The 19,540-nt window shown below is 40.4% G+C and overlaps 1 protein-coding gene across 1 annotated transcript; it reads left to right on the top strand.

Moving 5' to 3' along the window:
* The first annotated feature begins 16,432 nt into the window (after nucleotides 1-16,432).
* Nucleotides 16,433-19,346, top strand: LOC104440744 (pentatricopeptide repeat-containing protein At3g61360). Its single transcript, XM_010053701.3, has one exon. The coding sequence runs from the start codon at nucleotides 16,829-16,831 to the stop codon at nucleotides 18,335-18,337; it is 1,509 nt and encodes a 502-aa protein (XP_010052003.2). The 5' UTR covers nucleotides 16,433-16,828; the 3' UTR covers nucleotides 18,338-19,346.
* Nucleotides 19,347-19,540: the final 194 nt, after the last annotated feature.

Below are 19,540 nucleotides of genomic sequence, written 5' to 3'. Positions count from 1 at the left end.
ATAATACGGCTTATCTACTTGCTAATTACAACACTACTCTAACCACCTAACATGCAATATCGAACGATTAAATCACTAATCCGTTCTAACTAACCACCTAATCCCTAATTAACTTAAACTAAACACTCCTTAAACGTCATTAGTCTACTAAGTAGAGTTTAGTGCGAAAACCGGTTCACCACGACGGCGGCACGACGGCAGCCGATAAACTCCGAAGCGGCGACACCAATGGAGGCTCGGACCAGGCTAAAACCGACCCAACACAGCTCAGCAAGGCTGAGCTTCGGCCTTGGCTTCTGCAGCTGAGATGAGGGCTTGGCTTGGCTGCAGAACCGGGCTGAAGATGTGGGCTTCAAATGGGCTCGTCTGCTGGGCTGGTCGGGAAGAAGCTGCTGGGCCGAAACTCAAGGCCGAGAGGAGCTGCTTCGGTCGAGTAAATGGAAGATGGAAGTGGGACAAGCGGAGTCAACCATGGGGGAAATCTCGCTGGGTTGTTGACTCGGTGGGGGTGATGATCGAGCGGTAGAGAGGGCAGAACGTGAAGTTGTCTCGGTGGGAAAGTGGGCTGACATGGGCTGGCAAAGACGCAGGGAAAACGAAGCAGAGATGGAGAGGAATCGTGGGCTAGCGTCGCTGCTGGGGTTGACGGTGGAGAGAACAGGAAATAACGGAGCAACTTCGGGCTTGGCAGAGGAGTCAACACCGGTTTTGCTAGGTTGACTGGTGGAGACGCGTGGTCATTGAACGAGTAGCAGCTGCAGCATAGACGTGGAGCAGCAAACTCGGTGGGAGAAGGCAGCGAATTGGAGGGGGAAAAGACGCGTGCAGAGAGAGGGAAATTCGGTGGATGAAATGAAGGAGAAAATGAAAAGTAAAGCAGCAACCGATGGAGATGGAGTCAGCGAGGCCAGCTTGCCCGAGAAGATTGAACTAGAAAGGGGCAAAGTCAACAAGATTATCCAACCACTTAATTGCTTGTCCCCTAATACTTTCTAGAATAAATTCCACCAATTAATCCAATTTTGATGCTAAAAATCCAGCCCCCTCTACAAAGCTCCGAATTTCAAATTTTGGATTTCAATTCCTTAACGAAATTCCCTAATTTGACACCCAATTTTGTTGAAGAAACGGCCCATACAATTTCTGCAAGTTCCATTCGCCAAGTAGCTCAATAAGGAGGCCAAAAATCATTTCGATTTAGCCCATCCAAATTTATGTTATTTTCCAAATCGTCTGAATCGATTTTCCGTAAAAATTCCGGAATCGCCGAAAATTCTTCGGAGGATGAGTCGATATTGCTAAAATAAATCGTGACATGACAAAATTTTCAATTTCTAAAATTGGGTTCAATTTCTCGGTTAATTTCAATCGAACGTGATTTTAGCGTGACTTAGCCTAATGAGTAGCTCTTAGGAATTTTTAGTGCAATTGACCCATGGTCGATTATTTTCGAGCTACATTGTACATCTTCGACACATTGGTGACTCTTGGTTGTCGTAAAAATCTCGATGTTTTAGTTACGGACATAAGGTACCCAAAATGACAAAAAATCGGTCTAATGCCGATCGACAAGAATTTTGAAATTAGGTAGAATCACCCACACTTAATCATACACATTTATCGAGTCGACCTATCTCCGGTCTCTGATCGATTTTTAATTGTGCCGTAATGACCCTTGCAGATTAGCACGGTAGAGCAGTCATTTTCTGGTCGAATTCTCAAGTCTATTGCGTTAAAATCTCTTAATGATTTCCCCAGATAATCTAGTTATCTCATGAGTGATTGGCTCAGAGAATAGCACTATAGGTGCGTCGTTGAAAAGCCCGATTCATTAAATTGAAAACAGAAATGGAAATTCAGGATGTCACACACCAAGTGGTCAAGAGAATGTTGAAATTGGTTGTTACTGCTATTGCTATTATTGGAGACAAGGCTCAAGATAAGTAGTTTCATGCCAAGGGGACTCAATCGATAGATATCACATTCTCGTTCGAGGATAATCTCACTAAGATTATGGTGGTCATGTGCGAATAGAAGGATACTTTCAAGGATTTGAAAAAGCTTATCAACAAGGTTGGGGAGACGCTTCGCAATCATTTCTTAGCGGCTTTGAATCATCTTGCCAGCCAAGTGCATGAGAGGAATGTTGCTCTCGAGTACATTATAAATGAACTTTTAGAGGAGTTGGAGATGGTAAAAAGGGGAACTTAGGGCTTTCAAGAGGGTTGTGTTGAGTGAAATGTTCACCATAATGCCAAGTCTAGAGGTGGATGTTCAAAGGCCAAAGGAGTTCAAGGGTGATAAGTCTACCAATGAGGTGGAGAACTTCATATGGGGCGTGAAGTGATACTTCAGTACCATGGAAATCAAGGACGAGACACAAGTATGGGTTGCTGTCATGTACTTATCTGATGTTGTCATGCTTTGGTGGCGACGTAGTTGAGACACTGAAAGGTGGGGTGCCAAGATGATCAAGTATTGGGTCGTGTTGGTTATCATCTTTGGGGACCAGTTCTTCTTAGAGTTTGCTAAGGATGAAGGGCGGATTAAGTTATGCCATCTCATGTAGAAGGGTAATGTTTGTGAGTATGTATAGGACTTTACTAAGCTCGTGTTGGAGATTCCGAATATAAGTGAGTTTAATGCTCCATTCACATTCATGAATGGGCTCACATCTTGGATGAGGTTGGAGTTGCAATAGCAAGGAGTGCAAGAGCTATCCAAGGCTCTAGCCACGGTTTAGACTTTGATTGATCTCCATTAGCCTGACTCTTCTAAGTTCAGGGAAAAGGTGGGGAAGCATATCACCACCATGACAAAAGGGGGAAGACGAAGTTATTCATGATCGAAGGGACAAACGGGAGAAGCCTCCTAATGGCAAATGAAAGAAACCACAAGGAGACATGTCTAAAGATCGTGAGAGGAAGCCAATCAAACTAATATTGGTAGCTAGAAGCATATTTCTTGCAACCAACTTATAAATTTGGCTACAATAATTTCATCTCTAGAGGCCAAATTTATCATCTTTCTTATAGCTTAGATTATATAGGTCCTAAGGTAGGTGAGATTTAAGCAAAAAATACAAGTCATAAGGTGGGTCGGATTATAGTAATTTACCCACTAACTAATTTTCATATCAATTCATAATATGATGTAACTTCTAATTTGACGGAAATTAATATAAGATAAATTTGTCATAAATATACCAGTTTGAGATTTAATTTTGAGTTAATTTGTCATGTGTTTACTAATTTGAATTTTTTTATGGATAAAAAATTAGTTTTTGATAAATTTTCCATAAATATACCAGTTTGGTGTTTTCGAGATATTGATCATAACTTTTTTTATTCCTATGGTTTGTAATTTTTTTCACAAGAAATAATAAATATACCTACGGAAATAGTAAATTTCTTTATTCGTAACGTTAATAAGGGCCTCGCATGGTTGCAATTTGTTTCTGTTCCTGGAACAAATTTCTGTTCTTTTGTTCACTGGGAACAAAAAGGAACAAAACGCGTTTGTGTGCGTTTTCTTTCCTTTTTGTTCTTTTGTTCCCGAACACAAAAGAAACAGAAACAAGAAACAAAAAAAACTTGTTTCTTGTTGAGATAGCTAGTACGAGTACCTAGAGGGGGGTGAATAGGTATACACAAAAAATTTCTCGATGTTTGCACGATATTTAAACAATTAGAGACTTTGCAACAGTTGAAAATTCAATCACAAGACTCGAGTAAGGGAAAGAGAGAATTGAACACTCGCTTTATAGTGGTTCAGCTTGATTCAAGCCTACGTCCACTCTTCTGCACTGACAGCCGATTGGCTGGATTCCACTATGATCAAAGAGTTGTTACAATGTTGATCTTCCTTGATTTCTAGGTGTAGATGATCTACCACACTTGCTCAAGGCGTCACCAAGTATAAACACTCTCGCATACAATTTCGCTCGCCTCAACTAATAATCAAAGGATCTTCGTACTCGGAATTTTTCTATCGATCACACTCTTAAAACAACTAGAACGTCTTCCTTTTATACTCCTTCATGCCATCATAGCCGTTGGCACTTACCAAAGGAATTCCTCCAATCTACCCGTTGGACGGAATCAATCAAGAAGATCATCCGAGCTATATAAGGAATCGATGATAGCCCATCAATCTGTTCGCCCATACAATCGGGATCTCGGTTTCCAAGAATAGAATAATCCAAGATTATTTTGTCGACCATCGGATCTTCAATCGTTCTTAGATAAGATATAAAGAATCCGAAATGATTATCCAACCAAAGAATCTATCCTGAGAGGATAGGATCAAATCCTCAATCATAAACCTCGACTTTGGATTTCCTTCAACACTGGATTAGAAAGACTGTCGTGAGAATAACTTTGAGTCTTGAGTCTTGAGTCTTGAGTCTTGAGTCTTGAGATAACAAAGTCTTGAGACTATAAAATCTTGAGACTTTAACTATCGATATCCAGACTTAGACGATAGAAATGTTTTGTCGGCTTCAAAATATTCGAAAGATTTCTCCAACAATCTCCCCCTTTTTGATGGTGACAAAACTTTCTTGAAGATTTGAACAACTTTGACCTGCAAAAACATTTCTCAAGCAATATGGCTAACTCATAAAGATTAATAAACAACCAGACTCTGCATCCACAAAGAAATTGGTTAGTCTTTCATGAGTAATACCATGTAACAATACTTGATATAAATGCAACCAGTCAAGCATCAAAATCCACAACCAATTCAGTCTAACACTCAAGTTCAAGTTCTCAAGTCATACTCAAAAATAAACATAACCACAAAAGTCAAATAAAGTTTTAAAATAATGTTTGTTCAAATTGGTTCTCCCCTTTTTGTCATCATTAAAAAGAGGGTGAGAAAGGAGTCATGTCTGCTGGGAATGCGCACGATCTGGAAATCCCCAATGGACTGGACTACTCCTTCGAGCTTCTTCGCATCTTCTCGCAGATGAGCTACCTCTTCTCTCTTGGCATTGGCTTGAAGTTGTAGAGCGAGGTCTTTGTATTTATCTTCCAGAGAGACTCAAGATGCTTGTCCAAAGATGCTTCAAAGATTGGATTTCACAAATCCGAATATATATCTGGTTACGCATTTCCGAAGAATATTCATGATACTACGAAGATCTACGAATCATCCGTCCGTGTACGGCATTGGCTTTCTCGGATGGTGTGTGTGCGACGATGGCGCTTCGAACGGTCTTGCATTTGGAATCGTCGTATCATCTTCTTCGGGCAATTGAGAGACCCGAGCTTCTTCCGGGTCTTCCGGAGATTTTCTTTGATCTTCAAACATGAGGTGGAGACCTCTCTTGCTCGCTAACTCCCCCGTCTCTAGGACATCGAAAGGGAAGAGTGATGATCAATCTCTTGATTTCCTTTCTCTCCAGTTTATCGCAGACTGATCTTTTACTTCTTCTTTTTCTTCCTCAACTTCTTTCTCCTTCTCTCTCTGTTCTTCTTCTTCTCTGCTCTGCTGAAGTTCTGTCGAATAAGACACCGAACGTTTTGTTCTTGTCAGTGCTGGAATAGTGGGATCTTCATTATCTTCATCCTCATCCTCATCCTCCAGAATAAGAGTTCTTTTCCTCTTTTTCGAAGAAGCACCAATGACCTTCTTTCCTTTCCCTTTTGAAGCAGACTGGACTGGAGATTTCACTTTGAATTTCTCCATTGCCTTAGAAAGTTCTTGCAGACGCATCTTCATCAACATTTTCAGCCCTACCACCATCTTATCACACGGTCGAACACAAAAAGTATGTGGCAGTTCAATATTCGGATGTCTCGAAGATCTTGGTCACTGCACAGATAAGGCAATTGTCCTTTGTCTTTTGACACGCTTACGTACATATGGAAAAGAATAGTGTGCGGGAGAGAGAACTTCCGTCCCGAGTTGATCGCATACATCAACTTTGCTTCGAAAGAGACACGAAGTCTTTGAAGTAGACTTAGGTCTTAGACAATTGATCACAATCTTGTGAAGCACAATGTTGATAGCGTTCATTCTGAATAGATAATTTTCTTATCTACATCCCTATCTTTGACAAGATCCAGAGTAGTTCGAGCAGTGAGACTTTAATTGGGAGATAGCGTCCCCGTTCAACTCCAACTATGTCTCGCCAACATATTCACATCTACCACATAGACTTTGTCTCGAACATCGAATGAAATTCTATTCGCATCCAAAAAGCTAAGATTTGAATAGAAATAAGCAATCGATGATCATACCCGTCTCAGAGTCGAGCGAAAGTCTCAAGTTGAAGCAAATTCAACTTCTCTCTTAGGTTCAAGTTGATGGAATCCGAAGTCAAAATCGACACTTCTAGGGTTGATTACCCCTCTTTTCAACAGATCGTAATACACTTTTTCTTGATCCTTGGATTTAAACAAATCCATCCGATTTCCTTTCGCCTTTGCCGCCACACCCATTCTAGGTTCAAATTCAAGGAACATTTTGTCATCATCATTCGCGTCAATCGATTTTGTCCCGGCATACGAGGATCTCTTGGAATGTTCGCAAGAGCTTCCTCTCGCTTTTCCTTTTGGGGCAATTCCCCATTCCTCCATTTTCTTCGAAAAAGATACTCATTCCCATAATTTTTGTCCTTAAGGAAGTCATCTATGTAGTTCAATGGAGTACCCGTGCTTTTCAATGCACGATAAAGTTTATACAAAAGGAGGGCTTTTGAACTCTTACTGGGTCGGCATCCTCGATTATCTCTTCTTCCGTTATGACTTGCACTTTGTGGGGCGAGATGCTGAATGACGTGGAGGAGAGCGAATCGGACTTTGTCGCCGACCGGATAAGTCTTCTTCCTCGGTGAGATCGAAATGAGTCGGTCCCTTCTTCATTCTTTGTGGTCCCCTCGTTTGCGATTCTTGATGATTTCCTCGAAGACGACATATTTCTTTGTCTATTGGAGGATTCCTTCACTTGCTTTCCCAAGAAAATGACCACTTTCTCGACGATGAACAAAGAGTAGAAACAAGATCGAGAGAAGAGTGCTTTTTAGGGTTTTGAAGATTTGGGGAAAGAAAAAACTGTATATATATATATAACTTAGTTTTTGAAAAGGGAAGTTCAATCGGTGCAATGGAAAGTGAACGATTACTTCTTTTCAAAATCGATAACTGCCAAAATTATTAAATAAAAGATCGTACCTTTGTGACTAAATGACAATTAGTACCTTTTAGATGAAATACAACTTACGGTCTTTATCCACGAATGTCTGAGTCTCAGGACTTAGAGTCTAAGAGATCAGAGTCTTAGAGTTGGTGAGTCTCTAGACTTTAACTTCTTCAAGCTTCAAAATGTTGAGTCTTGAGCGGATAAAGTCAAACTGATTCTTCTCCAAAGGCTTTGTGAATATGTCTGCTAGTTGACTTTTTGAATCAACAAATTGAATCGAGATTTCTCCATTTTGAATATGATCTCTAATAAAGTGATGTCGAATCTCAATATGCTTTGCTCTTGAATGAAGGATTGGATTTTTGGTGAGATTTATAGCACCGGTGTTGTCACATCCGATTTCGTGCATGAGTCTTCAATGCCAAAGTCTTGTAGCTGTTGTTTTATCCATAGAATTTGCGAACAGCAGCTTCCAAGAGCTACATACTCGCTTCGTCGTTGAAAGAGCTACGTGCTTTGTTTCCTCGAAAACCAAGACACCGTTCTGTTTCCAAGTAGTTGACAAGTTCCGTAAGTGCTCTTTCTATCGATTCCCGCAACCGCCGATCTCGCATCCGAGTATCCTAGAAGATTAAAGTCTCCCCTTTGGATACCAAAGACCGATGCTTGAAGATGAAGCAACGTATTTGATAATTCGTTTCACGGCACCGAGATGTGATTCTCTAGGATCCGATTGAAACCTAGCACAGATACAAACACTAAACAAAATATCGTGTCTAGAAGCGGTAAGATAAAGAAGTGAACCGATCATGCTTCCGTACAGCTTTTGATCTACTTTCTTCCCTTCTTCATCCTTGTCTATCTTCCGAGAACATGACATTGGTATGTCGATCTTTTTGCATTTTTCCAATCCAAACCTTTTGACAAGATCATTCGCATATTTTTCTTGATGGATGAAAGTTCCTTCCTTCATTTGTTTCACTTGGAGTCCAAGAAAGAATGTTAATTCTCCCATCATACTCATTTCAAATTCATCCCGCATAGACTTAGAAAATTTCTTGCAAAGACTTTCATTAGAAGATCCAAAAATAATGTCATCAACATATATTTGAACAAGTAAAAAGTTTTTGTTTTCCTTTTTGATAAACAAAGTAGTGTCTACTTTACCTTTGACAAAACCATTTTGTAATAAGAACTTACTTAATCTGTCATACCAAGCTCGAGGTGCTTGCTTTAGACCATACAGCCTTTTTCCCAAGACGAGTCCGGCTTCTTTGGGTCTTCAAATCCAGGCGGTTGTTCCACATAAACTTCCTCATGGATAAATCCATTTAGGAAAGCACTTTTGACGTCCATTTGGAATAACCTGAAATTTTTGTAACAAGCAAACGCAAGTAATAGACGAATAGCTTCTAACCTTGCAACGGGTGCGTAAGTCTCGTCATAGTCTATTCCTTCTTCTTGCGTATACCCTTTGGCCACGAGCCTTGCTTTGTTTCGTACGACTTTTCCTTTTCGTTCATTTTGTTCCCGAATACCCATTTGGTTCCAATAACAGTTTTACCTTTTGGTTTAGATGTCAATTCCCGGACATCATTGATGTTGAACCTGTCTAAGCTCTTCTTGCATAGCTTCGATCCAGCTTTCATCGATAAAGCTTCTTCTATGCTTTTTGGTTCAATTTCGTAGATGAGAGCCACAAAGACTAGATTCTTCATGCCTTTTTGATCTCAGTGCGGATTCCTTCATTAAGTTCGCCAATAATAAGATCTTTGGGATGACTGGATTTGTGTTTCCGGTTGCCGGGTTGATGATCTCTTTCTTTATTTGATTCTTCATGAGCGTCTTGATGATGAACTTCCCGAGAATCTGAGATGCTTCTTGAGATGTAGACATTTGAAGATCTAGAGCGGATTCGCCTCATCGTACCGAGTCCGGCTGGATTCATCTTGCACCGAGTCTTGGAATTTGACATTCATTGATTCTTCCACTGATCGGCTTTTTTTGTTGTAGACTCTCGTAGGCTTTGCTTGATGTAGAATATCCAAGGAAGATGCCTTCATCTCGATCTTTCTTCAAACTTACCAACTCGATCATTTGCATTTTTCAAAATAAAGCATTTGCAACCGAACACATGAAAGTATGAAACAATAGGCTTCTTACCTTTGAACAATTCATAGGGGTTTTATCAAGAATAGGTCTTAAAAAGACTCTATTTATAATATAGCAAGCGATTGAAATGCTTTCTTCATTTCAAAATCGTGAAGAAATTTTACTTTCAATTAAAAGTGTTCTAGCCATTTCTTGAAGAGATCTATTCTTTCTTTCCACAACTCCATTTTGCTCGAGTATACGGAGAGGAGAACATGTGATTAACACCAGATTTATCACGAATCTCGTAAAATCTTGATTTTCAAATTCACTTCCATGATCTGTTCTTATACTAGAAATAGCACATCCTTTTTCATTTTGAACCTTTTTAGCAAACTTTTCAAAGTACGAAAAGGTTTCGATTTGTTTGCTAGAAAATATACCCGTAAAACGAGAGTAATCATCTACAATTACTAGACAATATTTCTTACCTCCAATGCTCGGGTTCTTGTTGGTCCGAAGAGATCCATATGAAGCAACCGTATTACATGATTAGTAGATACATGATTTATTTGTTTAAATGAATTTCTTACCGCTTTCCCGAGAATGCATGGAGTACATAAGTCGACTTTTGGTATGGCAGTTTAGGTAGATTTCGAACAAGCTGCTTTGAAGAGATTTTGGCTAATTGCTTTTTGTTGATATGGCCAAGCTTTCTATGCCATAGAATTGCTTCATCTTGAATTGAAATTAAGCATTGTTCTTCATTTGGCTTTACATCAAGGAGGTAGATGTTTCCATGCCTTCGACCCATGAAAGACTCGAGTCGAATCTTTGCTAATTCCAGAACAAATGCCTTCTTGAAAGAAGATCTTGTAACCAGTATCACACAATTGGCTAATGCTTGAGTAGATTGTAGTTGAGTCCTTCCACTAGAGAGACATTGCTTATTGTGAGATTTCCAATTTTCGCAATTCCGAATCCCACAATACTTCCTTTGCTATTTCCTCCGAATGAAACTTTTCCACCATTCACTTTAATAAGCTTTATGAAACACTCGAGTCTCCCCGTCATGTGTCTTGAGCATCCGCTGTCAAGATACCACTTTACCTTCTTTTTGACAGAGACTCCGCATTCAAAAAAAGTCTCAAGCTTTCTTTGGTACCCAAATTTTCTTGGGTCCTTTCGTGTTAGTAGGATAAGCATTATTAGGCCATACTCTCTTCACAAGCTTCCAAACCATAGGACACTCTTTTTCAAAATGATCCCGACTGTTACACTTAGAACACCTTAAAGCATTTCGACCTACAGGCTTTACAAAAACTCTTTTGAAATGATTTTTATAAGCCTCTCTCGATGGTCTTTTCTTAATTCTTTCTTTTACTTTCGGAAAATCAATCAAATGGATTGTTTCTTCTGTCATACCTAGACCCGACTTATTAAAGTAAGGTCTTTGGATTGAAAGAACTTTTTCAAGTTTTTCGGACCCTATTGAAAATTTCTTTGAAATATTTGATAAATCAGTTTTTAAGAAAGCATTTTCTTTTGAAAGATTGTCTTCACTCTCTTTAAGAGTAGAAACATTCAAGTCTAAATTTTTACCTTTTCTTCTAAAATGATTTCCTTTTGTTTTAAAACTGAGTTTTCCTTTTTAAGTTCGGAAATCCTTTTAAGAGAAGTCTTAAGACTAAAACATAACTCATTAATATATTTAGAGACTTTGACAGGATTTTATAATTACTTACCTCAAATTCACTGTCCGAGTCCGATCCGAGTCCGAGTCCGATTGCGCCATTAGACACAGGTTGGCATATTCCTCATCACTCTCTTCACACTCGTATCGCTCCAGTTTTCGGCTTTAAGAGCTTTTCGAAATTTCTCAGCTTTTCCTCTTTTCTTTTTCGAAGAGGACAGCTTGGGTCTGATGTGTCCCTTCTTTTTACATTCGAAGCAAACTACTTCTTTGTTTGGTTCCTCATCATCACCGGGACTTGGTCTCGCTGTCTCGAGAACTTTGTTTCTTTGGGATAAACCTTCGCCTTTTCTATTCGTTTTCTGAATCTTCTTATCATGAGGGCGAGCTCCTCATCATTCATATCATCTTCGAATCTGCATCATCGAATCATCATTTGATTTCAAAGGTGCAATAGATTTCTTACCTCTTGGATCTTCGTCTTCATTAATTCGTTCCACTTCGTAAGATCAAGAGTTCCAATCGCCGTCTACGATAATGGCATGATTCTTTGCGTCTCTCTTATTGAAGTCTTTATATGATTCCAATCCTTGGAGAGTCCACGTAGAAGCTTGTTCACCTTCATGGGATCAGAAATTTTTGTCCTTGGTTCTCAAGACCATTGACAATATCTCAGAAAACGACTAAACATGTCGCTTATAGATTCTCCTGGTTTCATTTTGAAGGATTCATATTGACCAAGAAGAATGTTAATTCTGGTCTCCTTCACTCGATCTGTTCCTTCATAAGTGATATGTAACCCGTCCTGCAGACTTCTTTTGCTGTGACACAAGAAGATATTCTGTTATATTCAGTTGGTGACAAAGCACAATATAAAGAATAAATTGCTTTAGCATCGAGTGCTTGTCTCTTGTTTATTTCTTCTTGAGACATTCCGCTGGTTTCAACGGTTTCTTTTCCTCTTTCAAGTGTTTGATGCAGCAGCGGAGTGATTCCTTTTTCCACTACGTCCCATTCCGAGGATCCTTTGATCGTAGGAAAGCTTTCATCTTGTTCTTCCGATGTTGTAATCCTTTCCATCGAAGTAGGGAGGTCTGGTATTGCTTTGCCCCTCCATCGCCCCGGTGCTAGCATACTAGCCATGGATCTTTTACTCAAGTAAAACACTTCAAACAAAGTAAGAACACACAGCTCGATACCAATTGAGATAGCTAGTACGAGTACCTAGAGGGGGTGAATAGGTATACACAAAAAATTTCTCGATGTTTGCACGATATTTAAACAATTAGAGACTTTGCAACAGTTGAAAATTCAATCACAAGACGAGTAAGGGAAAGAGAGAATTGAACACTCGCTTTATAGTGGTTCGACTTGATTCAAGCCTACGTCCACTCTTCTGCACTGACAGCCGATTGGCTGGATTCCACTATGATCAAAGAGTTGTTACAATGTTGATCTTCCTTGATTTCTAGGTGTAGATGATCTACCACACTTGCTCAAGGCGTCACCAAGTATAAACACTCTCGCATACAATTTCGCTCAAGTCTCAACTAATAATCAAAGGATCTTCGACTGGAATTTTTCTATCGATCACACTCTTAAAACAACTAGAACGTCTTCCTTTTATACTCCTTCATGCCATCATAGCCGTTGGCACTTACCAAAGGAATTCCTCCAATCTACCCGTTGGACGGAATCAATCAAGAAGATCATCCGAGCTATATAAGGAATCGATGATAGCCCATCAATCTGTTCGCCCATACAATCGGGATCTCGGTTTCCAAGAATAGAATAATCCAAGATTATTTTGTCGACCATCGGATCTTCAATCGTTCTTAGATAAGATATAAAGAATCCGAAATGATTATCCAACCAAAGAATCTATCCCGGAGGATAGGATCAAATCCTCAATCATAAACCTCGACTTTGGATTTCCTTCAACACCGGATTAGAAAGACTGTCGGTGAGAATAACTTTGAGTCTTGAGTCTTGAGTCTTGAGTCTTGAGTCTTGAGATAACAAAGTCTTGAGACTATAAAATCTTGAGACTTTAACTATCGATATCCAGGACTTAGACCGATAGAAATGTTTTGTCGCTTCAAAATATTCTGAAAGATTTCTCCAACACTTGTTTCAAAACACAAATCGAAACAAAAATGAACAAAATTGTGTTCCTTTTTTTTCTTCGATCGTGCTCGAACAGGCTTCCTCACCCCCCGCGACGAGCTTCCTCCCGCGACCCGCAACAAGCGACGAGCGACGGGCGAAGAGCTTCTCCTCCGGCGACTGCGACGAGCGACGAGCTTCTCCTCCTCCGACCTCGCGACGAGCGTCTCCCCGCGACGAGCGTCTCCTCCCGCGACGAGCGCCTCCTCCCGCGAGCGAGAGAATTCCATCGTCTTCTCCGCGCCCGTCTCGACAGCCCCGCCGCTCCTTCACCCAGTAAACGTCGTCACCGCTCCTCCTTCACCGATTGTCTTCACTTCGGCGAGAGCTCGAGTGTTAGGGCTCGCTCGAGGCAGCGCTTGCCCAGATCTCGCGAGCCGCTTGCTCGAGCGACTCTCGCAGATCCGGGCGAGCGTTGCTCCCCGACTGCGACAGCGGCTCGTCCGCTCGCTCGAGATCTGGGCGAGCGAGCGCGAAGCGCAGCTTCGCTGCTGCTCGGGCTCGGCTCGAGCGAGCGAGCAGCGAGCGCCGGCTGCTCGAGCTCGGCTCGAGCGAGCAGAGCAAACGAAGGCCGCTCCAGCGTCATGGTGATCCATTCATGCCCGACCAACCGTTGAACTTGCTGGGGTTCTCTTAGGTCAAGATAGTAATTGGAAGTGTCATTTTGCGACAATTGAACACACTCGCAGTCATGTTTGGGATATAGCATATGGTTCCATGTCCAAGTTGTTGAACTTGGGTACAACCGAGCCGGCTTTGAAGGAGAATGAGTATTGGACAAAGTTCTATGTAATGCCATGTTGAATGATGTGGAACCTTTGTGGATGCGTCTAGAAAATTGTCATGGTTGATGGCCCGAGTGCCTTCGGGAAAAAATGGGATGACTAAGGAATCCATAGATATCTTGACAAGCAATTCAATTCGACTCCGCACCGACATAATTTATGGTTTTGATCAGTAATTTGCACACTGTTTTTTCAGTTTTAGGCATTCTGAATTATTTCCTATTTGTTTAATCCTTGCATTGTTTTATGCTATCGTCATCCGCCTTCAAGCACTTGCTTTCTAGAATTCTTTAGAGCTCAATTACTTTACATGTAGGTCTACACACTTTGTCATGTTTCTTGTTTACTTGCATCGACGGAATCCTTTAACAAACATTCTCCATGGATAGTTGATTCGATGTATGATCGTGCAACTTCAGTCATATCTCCGTGAAGATGCAAGTTCTGTCTAATGTTGATGGCAAGTTGTTAACTCATATTATTATTGTTCGAATCCTTTGAAAGACTCGCTTTGCGACTCTCGAGATGTTTCGCCTATGCGTTCTCCCTTCAGCAACTCGTTTGATACCCGTGAACTTCCCTTGTAAGATGTGTTCAGCTAATATTCATATACACCATCTGGATGTTGTCCGATAAACTTGAAATTTGGGAGAGAAAGTGCCATTAAGATGTTAGGGTTGTCTAAAATCTTGATATCGGAGCTTAGAGGTTCTTTTTGTAAACTTAACATATGGATATAGGGATTAAATGTGGCTTTTGGTTCTTCACATTTTAGAAATTGCATTCTCCTTTACCATATGGATAGCTAGGCTGCTTATAGATTGCTTAAAATAGGAAATGATGTGGCTTATTTCATGATGCTTAGGCACACGATCTCACATCATGCATCTGATTTCATTCCAAAGATACTAATGGAAAATATACACTTCGTCCTCCATCATGAAATTCCAATAAGTCTTCTTCACAAAGAGTTTAAAAAAGTTGATGACCGAGTGATCGACCATGTTTATATTGTGAGGACTCCAATACCATGATTGAGATCCCATGCTATATAATACATAAATCGGCATGTGTCCTGTTGATGATAACATAACTTGTGTACAAGGTCTCACCCATATCAAGGAAAGTGAACTACAAAGAAGAGATGGATGTTGGTAATAATTATAGCTCATATCTCTTGAGTCGCCGATTGGTTTGCTCAACTTTAATGGGTATTTGTAATTTTATTTTTTTCCATTTTGGCTCCCAGTTGTTTTGTCAAAAGTTCAAACAGAATCCTTCCTTTTTATTAGTAGTTTTCTAATCAAGTTTGTGCATCCAATTGTTGCATTGACAGTGTCGCCTTGGACAATAACATTGACAGAATGTTAGCGATCACCGGTAGCTGGCTAATTTTGCATTCAATGTTGGTAACGACAATTATATCTTTGCTAATATGCTCATGGTGGTACATCTTCCTTTACTCTTACCCTAAGGTATGGCCATAGCCCCGTCACACATCCCGCATTAAGGGAAGGGGATAGATTGGTTCTGCAAGAGTTGCTTTTCCCCTGTTTCTGCATACACGGACATGATCGCTGAGAGAAGAAAGAGGGTAAGAAGTGGCATCGAAGATATATTTGGTTCGACAAAGGCTGACGGTATAGACCAAACGTCCAACTGATCATTAGCTGAAGCAGGAAGAAGAAGGATGAAGGGTGCAAAGTGCCGGTATCTTGCGGACTGATGAGGAATTTTGAATGTCAAAAGCATCTCATGGAATGAAAAGATCTGTATTTAACGTGAGCAGAAAACGTTCTTCGTTTATAGTCGGTAGTATTGTATAATTGTGTTGCAATGAAGAAAATACATTTTATGTCTCGAGAAAATGTTGAAGAATGTCCTGAGTTGGAAGACAGCGTGAAATGCAAGAACTGCAAGATTCTTCAGAGTATGCACTTATAACTATGTTCGAATGTTTGACTTTACTCACCATGAACAAAATTAAATTGATGAACATTTTATGATAATGAGAATTCAAAGTCAAGTTTACACTTTATTTTAAAAAAAAAAAACTGGAAAATTTTGGTACGAACTTAAAATATTTATTCCGTTCAAAGCAAATATGATCAAGTTTAGAATGTTTGTTTTCACTTAATATGAACAAAATTAAATTGATAAGCATTTCATGAGAATGATAATTCAATACTAAGTTCACATTTTATTAAAAAAAAAACAATTGGAAAAAAATTGGAACAGAAATTTTGTACATAACCAAACGTGTTTCGTTCTTTTTATTCCGTAAAAACGAAATTTTTTACTGCACAAACGTGTTTTTTTTTTTCTATTCCGTAAATGTAAATTTTATACGATTCCAAACGCATTTTTTTTGTTAGTAAATTGTTCCTAAGGAACGTAAATACTTTTTTTCTATTTCTGTTTCCTAACAATTTTTAAATGTAAACGCAAACAAACGCGCCCTAAGATACCTAGTTGAGCGAATCTTAGCCCTTATTATTTGTAAATATGTTCAACCTATCAGTCAATAATTTTCTTTACTTTTCGTAATTTTCCTAAATGCAGCAGGTTAACAGTAGAGTAGATGCTGCGGGAGCAAGAGCGCATTCCAAAGCAGACGAACACGCAAGTTCCCAGATTTCAAGCGCGGCGAGCATCCGCATTCTTGGCCAACCGTGGACTGTACCTGCAAATCGACCGAGATTCAGGCTCCAGAGTGCCGCCGCGGTCGTGAAGAAGACGAGGACGGGAGCGTGTTCCTTTCTCGTGCCAATTTTCGGAAAACAGTGTCGCTTGATCAAATCGTTTCACGAGGGTACTCGAATGCGAAATTTCTGGTGATGGGTGGCCGTAGATAGCCGAGCATTCGACTCCTGGTCGACGTGGTTTTAGATTCCGGAAGAACCCACATGAGAATTGATTGCTTTTTTCATCGGAAATCCCATTGATCATGAGCTGTTCGATGAAATTACTGACCCAGAATAAGTTCGCTGGAGTTCCGCACCGGCGCTTCTTGTCCCGACTTCTCTGCGCCGCTGCTCCTCTGGAAAGGGATAACGAGATTGACAGAATCACCAAGATCATAAATGACCACCCATTTCCCGATTTCCCGCTTCAACCCGTCCTCCAGAAGCACATCCCGCCCCCTACTCTTTCCACCGGCTTGGTAGAGGATGTGCTTGGTCATTTATTTGGGGCTCATTCGAATGGTCTCAAAGCTCTAGAGTTCTTCAGATACACTGTCCGCCATTCACCATGCGGTCTGACTTCAGTGGCATTTGAAAGAACTCTCCACATTCTTGCAAGGATGCGGTACTTTGAGAAAGCCTGGGAATTGATGGATGAGATGCGGGTAACGTGCCCTTCTTTGCTTACGCTGAAGGCGATGAGCATCATGATATCAAAGATTGCAAAATTCAAGTCGTACGAGGATACTCTCCTGGCATTTGAAAGGATGGAGAATGATGTGTTTGTTGATAGGCAATTTGGTACAGATGAGTTCAATATACTTCTTCGGGCATTTTGCACACAGAGGCAGATGAAGGAAGCACGATCCGTGTTCAATAAGATGCATTCGCGATTCTCTCCCGATACGAAGACCATGAATATACTGATGTTGGGATTTAAAGAGTCAGGCGATGTGACCTCAGTGGAGTTGTTTTACCACGAGATGGTTAGAAGAGGTTTTAAACCTAACACAGTGACATATAATATCAGGATCGATGCTTACTGTAAGAGAGGTTGTGTAGGTGATGGTTTAAGGCTTCTTGAAGAGATGGAAGGGGTTGATTGCTTGCCCACTGTTGAGACAGTTACTACTTTGATTCATGGTGCAGGGGTTGCTCGCAATCTAACAAAGGCAAAGGAATTGTTTGATGGGATTTTTACAAGAAATATGCAACCAGATACAGCAGCCTATAATGCAATGATTAGTGCACTGATAAAAGCAAATTATGTAAAAGCTGCCATTGCCTTGATGGATGAGATGGAGTTGAAGCAAGTTGGGCACGATAATATTACCTACCACACATTGTTCTTTGGATTAATGAGATCAAAAGAAATAGATGGAGTATGTAAGTTATATCATAAAATGGTGGAGAGAAATTTTGTGCCTAAAACGCGGACGGTGGTCATGCTGATGAAGTATTTTTGTATTAATGGACAAGTTGATTTGGGGTTGCATTTATGGGAATACCTGGTGGGCAAAGGGCATTGTCCTCATGGTCATGCACTGGATCTTTTAGTGATTGGATTATGTTCTCGTGGAAGAGTACTAGAAGCTTTTGAGTGCTCTAAACAAATGCTGGAGAGAGGAAGGCTAATGACTGAAGCACCATACAGGATGTTGGGGGGCTTATTGCTGCAGGCTGGAGAGGCTGACAAGTTAAGGAAGCTCAGTGAACTGGTGAAGAAGTTGAAAGCTGTTCTGCCTCTGTCAAAAGGCATGGTGATGGAATAACTAATTCCTCAGCACTTAATGCAGAAAGGACGTTTTCAACTTGACTTTGTTTGAGTAGAGCCTCTAATTACTGGACATTGGATGGTTTGTCATGTTTGGTTCTCCTCAAAGTTTATAAGGCTCATACATATGCGATGAGAAATTCTGATGGGTTGCGTTCACTGTGCATCTTCACTCAAGTTATTGCTGAGGCTTGGGCCACGTCTACACAACCCAAATTCTATAGGGTGGTTGAAACAAATCCTGGAGGGAGGAAGGAGCATGAGAGGCACAGCGTTTGCCTCATGTGGTTGCTTTTGCCTTCTGTAGATTAATCAAAACAGAAACATTGAGATGAGGACTTGACAAGATGGTGAAAACTCACGTACTCATTTGCCTTGCAAAAGGAAATGCTGCTACTTAAATTACTGTGAGGGTGTATACATAAGCACTATGCCTAAAATGGAATGAGATTAGTTGATTGGCTTGTACAAAGATGGCTCTTAAACCGTTCTCTTGATTTTGCACTGTGCAGTAGGCCGCTCAGTATGATCAACGTAATGAATATACTGAGTATCTATATATGGATAGGTAAGGCATTCTGATTTTTTCTTTAAGAAATGTTGAAAGTAGTTACAAGCTGTCCTGTCTCCATCAAAAGGTTTGTATGCTAATGCTATCACATCGATAATTGCTCGGCACTGAGTTGTGTATCTTATGGTCATAGTTTAAGGATGTTCACAAACTGTCTTTATTTAGTGCGACTCTGCACTATCATACTTAGAAGAGCTCCTGCTTCTTGCACACTCTAGAGGACGAGTTCTTCCTCAGAGAAAGAACCTTGCCACCCTGCCCTCATGACTTGGTCAAAACAGATTCGGTGGTGACAAAGGATATGACGATATAAGAGTTGTAAGCTAAGTATTGGAGTACTATATTTTAAACCCGGAAGCTCAGTTCTGCTTTTTGAAGGAGTTGTACTAATCGATTGTCATAAATGAAAGATGAACAAACTCCATTTTTCTGTTGACTTCTATATGGGTTGATTGGACCATATCACCAGTCAGTTCTGCAATGAATGTTTACCACGTGCAGGAGACCACAGGTGCTTGCTTAGAAGGAAAATGTCGGTAAATTGTCTTGGAACACTCGTTAACAATGAAACTTTGATGTTTGGTCCAATTAGTTCATTAAAATGTCTACTTTTTCGGTATCCAATGTGAT

Source organism: Eucalyptus grandis, chromosome 4, assembly GCF_016545825.1.
Source record: "Eucalyptus grandis isolate ANBG69807.140 chromosome 4, ASM1654582v1, whole genome shotgun sequence".
NCBI lineage: Eukaryota > Viridiplantae > Streptophyta > Magnoliopsida > Myrtales > Myrtaceae > Eucalyptus > Eucalyptus grandis.
Note: the sequence above shows the minus strand (reverse complement) of the source record. Positions and strands in the feature narration are given on the sequence as shown.